Consider the following 13,112-nt stretch of genomic DNA (forward strand, 5'->3'; position numbering starts at 1 on the left):
CTTACTCTTCCTCTTCTCTATGGTACTTTATGTTATGATATTAAACAGAAATCAAGATCTCAGCCAGTATAAGGAGGAATATGCGGAACAGTGGTACCCTTCAGCCCCGTATCCCCTGCGATATACTGAGAGTTCTCAAAGACAGTGTTGCCCCACCCTCATGATGCTCAAAGAGGTTGATGATGCATTTGACTGCTCAACTGCTCAAATGGCTTCTTTAGAATAGCCAATACATTCTATAATTAAATGATAAGCATGTTTTACAAAGTACTGGCTTTAACCCCAGGTCCATTCTACCTCTGCCACTGGTTTGGTCAATAATGTCTGTCCTCTCCTGGGACCCTGAATAGTATTTACTGACCCTGCAAAATAATCAGGGAATTAAGACAAGAGGAATGCGCTTGTCCACACAGACCAGTTAAGAGTATACACGATTAGCTACAAAGTGGCCAATTCGCTAATCAAGATTCAATCTCGAAGGCTATTTGACAAAATCCTTACTTTCTGAAATTCTTAGACATCTACTCATTTTTCACTCCAACCTCAAAAGAACACCACAATGCTTCTTCACTCACTCTGTTGAACCTCATTTACAATCATTCACTGATTTAACAGGTATTTATTGAACACCTACCACATGCCAGGCACTACTTTCCCATGGACCTCATGTTAGTGAGGAAGAGACAAATAACCAAATTCAATAGTGCATGATCAGTGCATTGATAGGAAAATAAAAAGTGTTACACGTACATAAAGAAGGTAAGAATGATGAGCCAATACAGTGGGAGTGAGGGCAGGAGTCAGGGTAAGTTTCCAAGGAAATAGGTGAAGGTAAGATGGTAGAGGAGTGGCAAGAAAATATTCTAGGCAGAGGGAAAAGCAGTTGCAAAATCCTGGAAGGCAAAAGAAAGAAATTGAGGGGACTGAATGAACTTTAGTATGTTTGGAGCTTACAGTACAAGATGGACAGTGACAGGAGATGAGAGGAGGTTAGAGTTACATAAAAGACCCAAAACATGTGGTACCTTGTAAATCATGCGAAGAGCTTCTTTCTAAAAGAAGTGAGGACCCAAAGGAAGTCTTTGGGCAAGAAAGTCATATGATCAGATTTTGGTTTTAAATTTTTATTTTAAAAAGGTCATAAAAAATGGTAGCTGGAATAATTGGACATTCATATGCAAGAAAAAGAGGCTTAATCTATACCTTGAACCCTATACAAAAATTAAAAGGGATCTAAAACGTAAGACCTAAAACAACAAAACTTTTAGAAGAAAACATAAAAGAAAATCTTTGCATCCTTGAGTTAGATAAAAATTTCTTAGCTACAATACCAAAACCACAAGAAACAGAGCAAACTGACAATTTGGATTTCTGCTCTTCATAAAACACTGTTAAAACAATTAAAAGACAAGCCACAGACTGGGAGAAAATTTTTGCAAATCACATACCTGATAGAGCAGTTGGACCTAGAATACACAGAGAACTTCAAAACTCAATGAGAAGAAAAACAAGAAACCAATTAAAAACAAAAATGGACTAAAAAGACGAACAGACACTTGACCAAAGAAGATGTCTGGATGATAAATAAGCACATGAAAAGATGCTCAACACCCTTAGCCACTAGGGAAATGCAAATCAAAACAGCAGTGAGAGACCATTTCACATCTGACAGGAGGGCCATAATAATAATAAAAAGAACAAATGTTGACAAGGATGTGGAAAAACGAGAACCCTCATACATTGCTAATAGGGATGTAAAAATAATACAGTCACTGTGGAAAATAGTCTGGTAGTTCCTTCAAATCACAGGGCGAGTTCCAAATTTGCTCCAAAATAAAGGCATGTTTTCAGTTCCACCTGGGTCCTTTGCCTTGTGGTTGGTTGGCAAAAATCTTAGGGATGACTCTCAGGACATCTTATCCTGAGAGAGGTGCCGCTCTGCACATGGAAGGCTGATGAGTGGGGGAGATGGGGATGCGGGTAGCCCCTTTTATTTCTGTCCGGATGCATTACTTTAGTTCTGAGGTGTTTAGCTATCAGGACAGTCGTCTTGGTTTAGCTTTGCTTACGGTCCTGTGATATTTTTCCCCCTTGCTATTCAGTCGGAAGTTTGCCCTTTTTGATGAACAGCATCGAGAAGAGATGCGGAAGGAACGGCGGAGGATTCAAGAGCAACTTAGGCGGCTTAAGTGGAACCAGGAAAAGGAGAAGCTTAAGGGTCCTCCTGAGAAGAAGCCCAAAAAAATGAAGGAGCGTCCTGACCTAAAAGTAAATATAATGTGGCGTGATCATAGCTAACAAGGCAAAGGAAGAAAGCATACCTCCGCCCTTAGCTTTTGGCGTCTTCCCTAACTGGGAATGAGGGCAGTATTGTGGAAGGCTAGTTTGAATGGGTGTGGCTGCTCAGGTGTTATCCACTGCTAGTGTGACTGGTGGCGACAACCTAATCTGGTGCCATCAGGTGTCATTTTATACTTCATCCATTGGAAATATTTTCCTATATAACTCACAATGGATCAAAGACCTAAGTATAAGAATTAAAAATATAAAACTCTTAGAAGAAAACGTAGAGGAAAAACCATGACACTGGATTTGACAATGATTTCTTGGATATGGAACGAAAAGCACAATCAACAAAAGTAAAATTAGATACACTGGACTATATCTCAATTAAAAACTTCTCTGCATCAAAGGACACAACAGAATGAAAAGGCAACCTATGGGAGAAAATATGGGCACAGCATGTATCTGATGAGAGATTAATATCCAGAATTTATAAAGAACTCCTAGAACTCAACAACGAAAACCAAATAACCCAATTCAAAAATGAGCAAAGGACTTGAATAGACCTTTCTCAGAAGATATACAAATGTCCAGTAAGTACACGAGAAGATGGCTCAACATCACTAATCATTAGGGAAATGTAAATCAAAATCACAATGAGATACCACCTCACAACCATTAGAATAGCTACTATCAAAAAAATAATAAGTAAGTGTTGGCAAGAGTGTGGAGAAATTGAAATTCTTATATACCACTGATAGGAACGTAAAATGCTGCAGCTGCTTTGAAGAAAGTAAGTACGGAGTTTGCTCAAAAAACTAAAAATAGAACTACTGCGTGATCCAGTAATCCACTTCTGGGTATATATGCAAAAGAACAGAAAACAGAATCTTGAAGAGAGATTTGCATACCCATGTTCACAGCAGCACTATTCACAATAGCAAGAGGTGGAAGCAACCCAAATGTCCATCGGTGGATCAATGGATAAACGAAATACGGTATATACACACAGTGGAATGTTATTCAGCCTTAAAAAGGACGGAAATTCTGATATATGCTACAACATGCATGAACTTTGAGGATATCATGCTGGGTAAAATAAACCAGTCACATAAAAACAATACTGTATGATTCCACTTAGGGGAAGTACCTAGAGTAGTAAAATTCATAGAGACAGAAAGTAGAATGGTGGTTGCAGAGGCTGGGGGAGGAAGAAATGGGGACTTGTCATTTAATGGGTAATAGAGTTTCAGTTTTGCAAGATGAAAAGAGTTCTCACGGGGCGTCTGGGTGGCTCAGTCCATAAGCGTCTGCCTTCAGCTCAGGTCATGATCCCAGGACTCTGGGATCGAGCCCCACATCGGGCTCCCTGCTCTGCGGGAAGCCTGCTCCTCCCTCTTCCACTCCCCCTGCTTGTGTTCCCTCTCTCACTGTGTCTCTCTCTCCGTCAAATAAATAAATAAAATTAAAAAAAAAAAAAAAAGATGAAAAGAGTTCTGGAAATTGGTTATGTAACAGTGTGAACATACCTAACATTATCGAACTGTACACTTAAAGGTTAAGGTAGCAAATTTTGTTATGTATATTTTACCACAATTAAAAAAAGAAAGAGTACATACTGAATGAGTCCATTTATCTAAAATGTAGAAAATGTGAGCTAATCTATAGTGACAGAAAGTATCAGTGGTTGTCAGGACACAAGGAGGGTAGAGTGAAGGGAGGAGACAGGAAAAAGGAATTCCAAAGGGGGTACAAAGAAACTTTTGGGGGTGACAGATACATTCACTATCTTATTATGAGGATTCACAGGTATAAACATACATCACAACATATCAAATAATACACTTTAAATACGTGCTGCTTATAGTATGTCAATCTTATCTCAATAAAGCTGTTTTTCTAAAAAAAAAAAGGATAAATAGAAAAAATAAAAATGGGTAAATGGGATGTACTAATAAAAATTAGCATAAAGCCAGGGTGCCTGGGTGGCTCAGTCAGCTGAGCATCCAACTCTTGATTTCAGCTCAGGTCATGATCTCAGGGTTATGAGATCGAGCCCCACATTGGGCTCCATGCTCAAGGTGGAGTCTATTTGAGATTCTCTCCCTCCACCCGCCCCCCCCACCCCTGCTCACACACACTCTCACTCTCTAAAATAAGTAATTAATTTTAAAAAATTAGTGTAAAGGGGCACCTGGGTGGCTCAGTCGTTAAGCGTCTGCCTTCGGCTCAGGCCATGGTCCCAGGGTCCTGGGATCGAGCCCCGCATCGGGCTCCCTGCTCGGCGGGAAGCCTTCTTCTCCCTCTCCCACTCCCCCTGCTTGTGTTCCCTCTCTCGCTATGTCTCTGTCAAATAAATAAAATCTTCAAAAAAAATTAGTGTAAAGCCTTACCTCATCATCAATCTTCATCTGGAAATCTTCCTCATTTTCTTCTTCTGGAGCAAAAAAGGACTTCTCACCATAGCCAGCATCCTGGAAGAGCACAAATCTAAGCATAAACCAATCAATAAATTGGAAAACACAAAGTACAAGTTTCATTAAGTACCAAGTACAGAATATCAAAGTACATTTTTGCATACAGAATGGATTCTGTAAAGTCGTCACTGTCTCTGTCACCACTCTACATCCTTAGGCTATCAGAAGATATATTACACTTCAGGGAACCTGCCAGCTGATATATGGATAGTTAAGGCCCATAAAGGAAGCTAAGTAGAGATGCTCATTACTGCAGACTCACTAACTCAGTGGTATAGCTGCGCTCTCTCACCCCGGCTAGATCTTTCCTGTTTGGGCCTGAGAAGGATATTGTGCTTCTCTATAGCTCATGTCCAGCACCATCACCTCTGCCCACCTGGAAGGCTATGGAAAACAACCTTGAAGTATTTGCCCTGTTTACATACCTGTCCTGTAAAGAACAAAGTTTAAAGTCACCACCCAAATGGATGAAACAATATGCCCTAAGTCCCTCATTAAGCCTTCCCAATGATACTTAGCTATGCTGTAGTTTGCCTCAGAACCAACATACACAGAGCACCTCAGAGCCTGAGTTTTTAAGTCACCGGTTAAGAATCTAGTAAGCATTGTTTCTAAGCCAGTGAGGACAGTGTTCATGCTCATCCCTCTGAAACAAGCCCAGGGGCACAGGCAGCGCCTAAAAGGAAGGTGTTCACCTTCAGTCGCTGCTCTGCAGCTATCATGCTATAGTAAGCACAGCACTGCTCTGGAGACACCATAGCTCTGATCTCCTCTTCAGTTGGTAAACGAAAATCAGACTTCAACACCCACCAGTTTGAGTCCATCCCTAGAAAAAGAGAGAATGAGACCATTCTGCATTCCAAAGGCCCTTCCACTGACAGCAACAAGGATAACAAACCGAGACCGAACCACGCAATGTCCCAGAAGGTCTAGCCACAGTTAGCCCGACTGCCGAAGAAAACCCCTGCTGCTAGGTTTCCTGCACCTCGTGACATCGAACATACAATGAATTTCCTGGCAGGCACAAATCAAAACACAATCAGAGCCTCCATAATTAGATTTACTACTTCCCTCTTTTGATGACTATCAATTTCTCAATCTGTGAGCTGTATGCTTATCCTTTCATTGAAAGCCATTAATTCCTTTCTTAGAAAGAGACAGAGAAAACAAATAATTAGTCACAAGTGATGACCTGTGCGTTTGAAGTCAGCGCAGAGCTTTAGCCTCTTCCGGATGCTACTTTCTGAGTGAGAAGGAAAGGCTTTTTTTATATCTTCCATTCGGATCCGCCGTGGCCGATCTTTACTCTTCCAGAAGAGGCGGTAAATAAAAACCTGCCCAACAAACCAAATGTTTTTCATTTGGCAAAACAGAGGACAAAAGTGCTCGCCAGGGCTCCTTCCCCTGCTAAGCCCCTATGTATTTTGATCTTTCCTGATGTGCCCCCAAATCCACAATACCCTGTTATGTGCATCCTGACCCACCTCCCTATTCTGACATTCTTACCTGGAGAAAGTCTCGAATATGTGTATTAGCCCTTTTGGAGTTGGGCCCAGGAACTTCAAACAAGGGGCACTGCTGGCCGACCACAAAAATATCCACTAATTCCCGAATATAGTAACCTTGTCTTGTCCGAATGATAAGGAAGTCAGTTTCTGGCATCTTATGAAGGTAAATTGGGGCACGAAAAAGATTGTTCTCAAATGCCTACCAAAAGTAAAAACACAAAAGTTATATACAAAGAAGCCCTAGGAAATTTAGTCAACTAAGGAGAAAGGAAAATCAAGCTTGTTTGCTCTCCATCCCCATAATGCCGTCTAAAACCTATCCAGTAATATAAACTGGAATATGGAATGTCAAACAGGATTAGAAAGTAAATTTTTACCCACTGGCTACCTTTAAGAGTCAGTAGTAGGGAAACTACAGGATTTGGATTCAGATGACACTGACTCTGCTACTCATTGTATGATGTCAGATTATTTATTTAATATCTCTGAGCTTAACTGTCCTCATCTACAAAATAGAGATACTTTAAAATGCCTATACCTTGCAGAACTACTATGATTATATACGACAATGACTCTGTAAACTAACAAGTACTATATTACTACCCTAGGCCCAGCATAGCTCCTGACAGAATATAGGTAACACCAAAACATTTGTTAAATAAATTAATAAAATGACAAAACCAAAACTAATGGGAGTAGAAAGTGTGCTAGAAAAGACAGACTAAACACACAGGACAGAAACATTTGAGCTTAAGTAGCAGCCAGATAGGGACCAATCAAGCCTGTGATTCGAAAGAAAGACTTCCCGGAAAATCAGAAAGGAGGACAGAAAGAAAGAAAACCTTCAATATATGTATGTGGATAGAAAATTCTAAGTGTGGGGGGAAAAAAAGAAAATTTTAAGCGTGAAATGGGGAGAAAAACAGAATTACAGAAGATAAAAGAGGGTTTTCTTTAAAGATTTTATTTATTTATTTGACAGAGAGCGGGAGAGAGAGTGAGAGAAAGCACAAGCAGGCGGAGCAGCAGAGGGAGAGGGAGAAGCAGACTCTCCACCGAGCAGGGAGCCTGATGCAATGCGGGCCTCAATCCCAGGACCCCGGGATCATGACCTGAGCCGAAGGCAGACACTTAACCAATTGAGCCACCCAGGCACCCTGATAAAAGAGGATCTTTAAGAGACTATAAAAGTAGCCACAACAGAAAGTTATAGGGAGAGGAAGGCCAGGAACAGTCTAAAGATGCTTTGGGAGAATAAGCAATAGTAGTAATAGAATACACTAGCTGTAAGAGGAGGAAAAGTGGTTAAGACTACCAAGAGAAATGGAGGACAAAAAAACAAGGTAGGACAGTGCTAGAGATGTCCTCACATCATTCGTGCACCTCTGTACTTCCCTTTAACAAAACATGTAAAAGCTCTGTTATCAGAGGGCCTCTCTACACCCATCAGAACAAAAGGTGGGGGGGGCGGGAAACACTTTACTATGGCCAAGGACTGTAAATGGCATGGTTCAGGTGTGCTTTAATACCTCAAAATGATCATGACTAATACAATGAAAATACACCAATTCTGCAGATACACATTAAATACTCATTAGTTAACTACAGTAAATTATTAATCCCAGGTTGATTTCCGTATGCCACTCACATGTTTCTGGACTTCTTATCAGTGTGTGTTTTCCAAAAACTATTTCAAATTTAGTTTACAAATAACATTATTAGGAGCCAGTTTTAATAAAAAGATCAAAAGAAAATTTGGGGACTATAATCATTTGGGGATTATACTGATCCTCCCCATACTTGATATATAAATAGTACCTCAATCAACTAGAATTGGCTCTTTCTGGGCTCACGAGCTCCTCACCTGTCAAGTTCCTTAGGAAAGAGTTGTTAACAGGAAAGAATCCCTCACCTGCAGTAATTGGCCAGGATGGAGAGAGCCCAGGAAGGGAGATGTATGACAGTAAACAGTTTCTCCGTATTTACAATCTGGGGCTCCAGGATCTTTTCCAGGTTTCTAGAAGGAACACAGAAGACCCAGTTACTATCACAGACTAGAATCAATAAACCTACACAAAATATTCCTTGAGCATAGCATTTCAGCAATATTACCCACTACAAAAAAGATACCATTTCTTTCTCCCAAAAAATTTACAGCATAAAAAAGACAAAATATATGTTCGCAGACTATTGCTGGATATGTAATGACAACTATATTAGTAACAAATGTTTTCTCAGACACTCACCCGCTTATAGTAGTTTTTTATCTTGGTTGCCATGCCAACCTGCATCATTAATGGTCCATTTTCCTCACTGTATTCTGCAAGAATAAGATCTCCATCTTTGCCTGTGAGGTCCTGAGGTGTGCGCATAAAAAACATCTCTCCACCACCAGAAGCTTGTCTCTCTTGTTCTCTCATCTGCCCAGAACAAAGAGAATACAGTTCAGCTCCTGACAGGACGAGAACTGCAAACTGATGTTCATTCTGGGACTATGACACCAAAAATGGTTTTGCCTTGCCTTTTTTTTAAACTTCATTGTAAAAATTTTCAACCATGAAGTTGACACTATGACCACTTACTATCCCACCACCTAGATATACCTTTATATCTTACATTGTTTTATCTAAAATTATCTCTACAGATTTTGCTGAATCATTTTTTAAAGATTTTATTTATTTGACAGAGAAAGAAGGCGCGTGCACAAGCAGGGGGAGCGGCAGGCAGAGGGAGAGAAGCAGGCTCTCTGCTGAGCAGGGAGCCCGATGCAGGGCTCGATCCTAGAACCCTGGGATCATGACCTGAGCTGAAGGCAGACGCTTAACTGACTGAGCCACCCAGGCGCCCCCTGAATCATTTTTGAAAGCTGCAGTCATCATGACACTTCACCCTTAAGTATTTTCACATGCATCCCCTAAGAATAAGGATATTCTCCTAAATAACTATAATAACATTCCATCTGAGAAAAAAGTAATTCCCTAATATCATCGATATTAATATCATGTCCGTTTCCCCAATTTGTACTCTACCGTCTTTTACAGCTGGTTTTTTATTTTTTCCCTAAACAGAGTTCAGTCATACCTTAGCCTTCTTTTTGATGTGTTTTAGCAAGGGCTGGACTGAGTGGGGACCTGGCTGAGAGAGTGCCCCGAAGGAGTACTTCTTCAGAGGTGGGCGATGGAACTGCCGAAGTTTTATGGGCCCCATATGGGTAGGAAAGAAGGGCTGTCTTAATTCCACAGCAGGAATCGAGTGCTAAAACAGGAAATACAGGGTTCAAATTAAATACTAACTCCAGCCTAGGCAAGATTTACCCATATCCTCCATCAAAACAAGGCAGTGTTTCCCATCCATCACAGAAAAAAATGCTACCTGTACCTGGATAATATTTCCTCCAAAGGTGCCTCGAAGACCCTGCTGCTTAGGGTAGTAATATTCATCATTGGAGAGATTCCATGGATCTTTCACTTCTGGCTGAGACATGTTCTAATGATGGGACATTAAAGTGATATCAAATAAACCTTAGTCAGACTACCCGTCTCCCATTACCTTTCTCTGTTCTTCTAAACACCCTGGGGTCCCCTCTCCCTCCGCAGACCTGCTGTGGTTCCTCTTTGATGACCCCCGTTTTCCCTAACAGAATTCGACTCTTCTTCAGAGATGATTCCTTCTTACTTTCCTTGGAAGGGGAGTTGGAGGTGGCCTCTTCCTTTTCGTCAGGAATTTCTAAGGATGAAACAAACATCACTCTGGAGATACTATCCCTGAAAATTCACCTTCCCAACAGATATCTTTGCACTTCCTAACCAGATCTCTCATCCCACCCCAGACCACTTCTAGTAGGTGATTCAAACAAACTACACTCCTGGAATCTCAAAGGTACTACTTTTCAATATTCCTACATTATGAGTTTTCCCTAAGCAAAACAGAAATACTAGAAACAGCCACAACTTTGCTCTCTCAACTGCTACCTAAAAGTTCTAGTCTTTTTAATTTATTTTTAAAAGTAGGCTCCACACCCAATAGGAGGCTGAAACTCACGACCCTGAGATCAAGAGTCACCTCTCCACTGAATGAGCCAGCCAGGCGCCCCCGAGAAGCTTCTAGTCTTGACCTTCCCAACCTTTCTGATCTCCCCCTGTCCCTTGACATTAGCAGCAAGCTGTCAATTATGGAGAAGGAACACTGGTCCCTGCCAATAGCATACCCAAAATGAGGTTCTCATCATTGGGATCAAGTGTCAAAACAGGAGGTTCCAACAGCCGGGGCATGGCCTGAGCATCCCAAATGATATTGTCCTCCCAGCGTCCATACACCAGCTCCTCATTGTCAATGGGAAAGATAGAGTACCAAGGCTTGTCATCATCCAGGGTGGCTGCAAAACCTACTCAGAAGAGGAGGAAACACTCAATGAGACAAAACAACTATGCCCCCCCCCCTTTTTTTTTAAAGATTTTTTATTTATTTATTTGACAGAGAGAGAGAGACAGCGAGAGAGGGAACACAAGCAGGGGGAGTGGGAGAGGGAGAAGTAGGCTTCCCACGGAGCAGAGAGCCTGATGCGGGGCTCGATCCCAGGACCCTGGGATCATGACCTGAGCCGAAGGCAGACGCTTAATGACTGAGCCACCCAGGCGCCCCAACTATGCCCCTTTCAATCATGATTCCAGCAAAGGGAAAAGGAGCAAATGTTAGTAAAGTTATTCATGCGGCTACTGAAAAGGAGCCTAGTGCACACAGTGTATTTCTCCCTTTAAAAATAGTTGCAGACAAAATGTTCACTGCAATATTTTTCATAAGACTCAAAATTTAAACAGCCAAGTGTGTTTAATAAGGGACTGCCTAAAGAAATCGTGGTAATAAATGATATGGTAAAATATACTAACAATAAATGCTAGTAAGATATATATAAAAAAATACAGTAACTATTGGTGAATTATGAAAACATCCATTTAAGAATACAATGCAACCAGCAAAGCTTTTAGATAGAACGAGAGAAGGAAAAAAACCTCTTCCTTAGATTTCAGAATCAAGACATTTTTGTCTTCCTCCAGATTATAAAGTAATCCAGGGTAACTGAAGGGAAATACAGAAAAATATAAAGGAAACTGAAGCTGTCTGTGATCTCACAAACCAGAAATAACCACTGTGAATCCCATAGTGCATTTCCTTTCAGTCAGCTTTCTATGATTATATAGTGTGCTTTTTTTTTTCCCACTTACAAAACAGGGTATCATATATGCCACTTTATGTTTTTTTTACTTGAGTTTCCCATGTCATTAAACATTTTTATGAAAAACTTTGAATGACATAGAATAATACTGTTATCAAGTGAAAAGCACAGTATACAAAACTGTCTACAGAAATGAGCTCAACTACATACACACACAGAAGACAGAAAACCAAAGTACACCGAAAAGTTAATAGTCGATCATCTCTGGATAGCTGGATTATCAGTGATTTTTGACACTGTCTTCTATTTTCAAAGTTCTCTACATTAAGCATGACGTACCTTTTTTTTTTTTCTTTTTGCATACTTAAGGAGAGAAAAAGCAAATTCTAGCATGATAAAGACAAAGGGGCTGGCTTTAAAAACAGAAGCAGACCATAAAGATAAAGCCTTGTTCTAGTTCGGAAAGACCATTAACTTCAAAGTGGTTTTCACATTTTTCTAATGAGAAATCAGAGTCCACCCTAGCTTGTAAATAGTGTACAACTTCAGGGCGCCTAGGTGGCTCAGTCGTTAAGCATCTGCCTTAGGCTCAGGTCATGATCCCAGGGTCCTGGGATCGAGCCCCGTGTTGGGCTCCCTGCTCAGCGGGAAGCCTGCTTCTCCCTCTCCCACTCCCCCTGCTTGTGTTCCTTCTCTCGCTGTGTCTCTGTCAAATAAATAAATAAATCTTAAAAAAAAATAGTGTACAACTGATTACGGACTAGAATCAGGGCTCAGGTTGAAACGATTCTGCTGCCCCTCAGCAGCAGCAGAGAGCACAGCTGAACCCCCTCAGGATGACGGAGATGAAGGGCAGTGTGCTAGACATGGCTGGCACAGAAGCGCACCTTGCTGAACATTGTAGGCCATGGCATTCCTGGTCATGCTGGAAGGCAGCCAGCCTGCCAGGCTTGCACGCTGAGGTTTTGTTCCTTTGTGTTTGACATCTTCCCCATCCCAGATGATATCATCTTCCCAATGCAGCTGTGTCACCATCAGGAAGTTTTCATCAGCCAGAAGGTCAGTGCTGTTTTCCTCAAGTTTCCTGAAGTCCTACAGAAACGGAGAAGGAACAACAAATCCCTGAATGGTCACTGGTCAAAGTTCCCACTCCAGATCCCCCATCAGACACATCGAATGTGGTCCCTGACTTGAAAGAACCTGATGATGGAGCAATGTCTGCCTCTTCCCACTCCTGGTCCAGCGCAGCACTCACTGTCCAAACAGAACCCTTGCAATCGGGCTTAGTTGCCAGGGCGACATACCTCAACAAGCACAAGGCTTAGAACCTCCATCTCCCACCGAAGACACCCTGCCCGGTATCTCCCCAACTAGAAAGCAAAGTTAAGTAAAACGGAGAGGGCCCTGGGCACAGATGCCTTTCTTACATGTCAGCGTCGCTTACCTCCATCACTCTACATTTCATCACAGGTTCGTGGTCCATTTTTCTCAGTTTGAAGCCATAATCAAACCCACTGCCATCTTCAGGGACACCCAGCATATCATACCACAGTCGAGCAGGCCCGTAACGCCACTCAGCCACTCTTGGTTTGGTATCGGTCACTTTATCTGTATCTCCAGTGGACTGGGAAAACTTGGACTCAACAGGAGCCATCATTGTAATCTGTAACA

General features: G+C 41.5%; 1 protein-coding gene across 6 annotated transcripts in view; it reads right to left on the reverse strand.

The window, feature by feature from the left end:
• TAF1 (TATA-box binding protein associated factor 1) overlaps positions 1-13,112 on the reverse strand; it is a 74,556-nt gene that overhangs the window by 53,389 nt on the left and 8,055 nt on the right. For all 6 annotated transcript variants that reach the window (XM_078064230.1, XM_078064228.1, XM_078064227.1 and 3 more), the window contains 12 exons: positions 12,886-13,104; positions 12,329-12,533; positions 10,476-10,652; positions 9,867-9,994; positions 9,647-9,754; positions 9,350-9,523; positions 8,515-8,688; positions 8,181-8,285; positions 6,267-6,467; positions 5,953-6,094; positions 5,456-5,586; positions 4,677-4,757 (listed from right to left, as the gene is read on the reverse strand). In XM_078064230.1, the coding sequence (XP_077920356.1) occupies positions 4,677-4,757; positions 5,456-5,586; positions 5,953-6,094; positions 6,267-6,467; positions 8,181-8,285; positions 8,515-8,688; positions 9,350-9,523; positions 9,647-9,754; positions 9,867-9,994; positions 10,476-10,652; positions 12,329-12,533; positions 12,886-13,104 (1,845 nt within the window). The remainder of the gene's footprint in view (positions 1-4,676; positions 4,758-5,455; positions 5,587-5,952; positions 6,095-6,266; positions 6,468-8,180; positions 8,286-8,514; positions 8,689-9,349; positions 9,524-9,646; positions 9,755-9,866; positions 9,995-10,475; positions 10,653-12,328; positions 12,534-12,885; positions 13,105-13,112) is intronic.

The sequence above is a fragment of the Halichoerus grypus genome, chromosome X (assembly GCF_964656455.1).
Source record: "Halichoerus grypus chromosome X, mHalGry1.hap1.1, whole genome shotgun sequence".
Lineage (NCBI taxonomy): Eukaryota > Metazoa > Chordata > Mammalia > Carnivora > Phocidae > Halichoerus > Halichoerus grypus.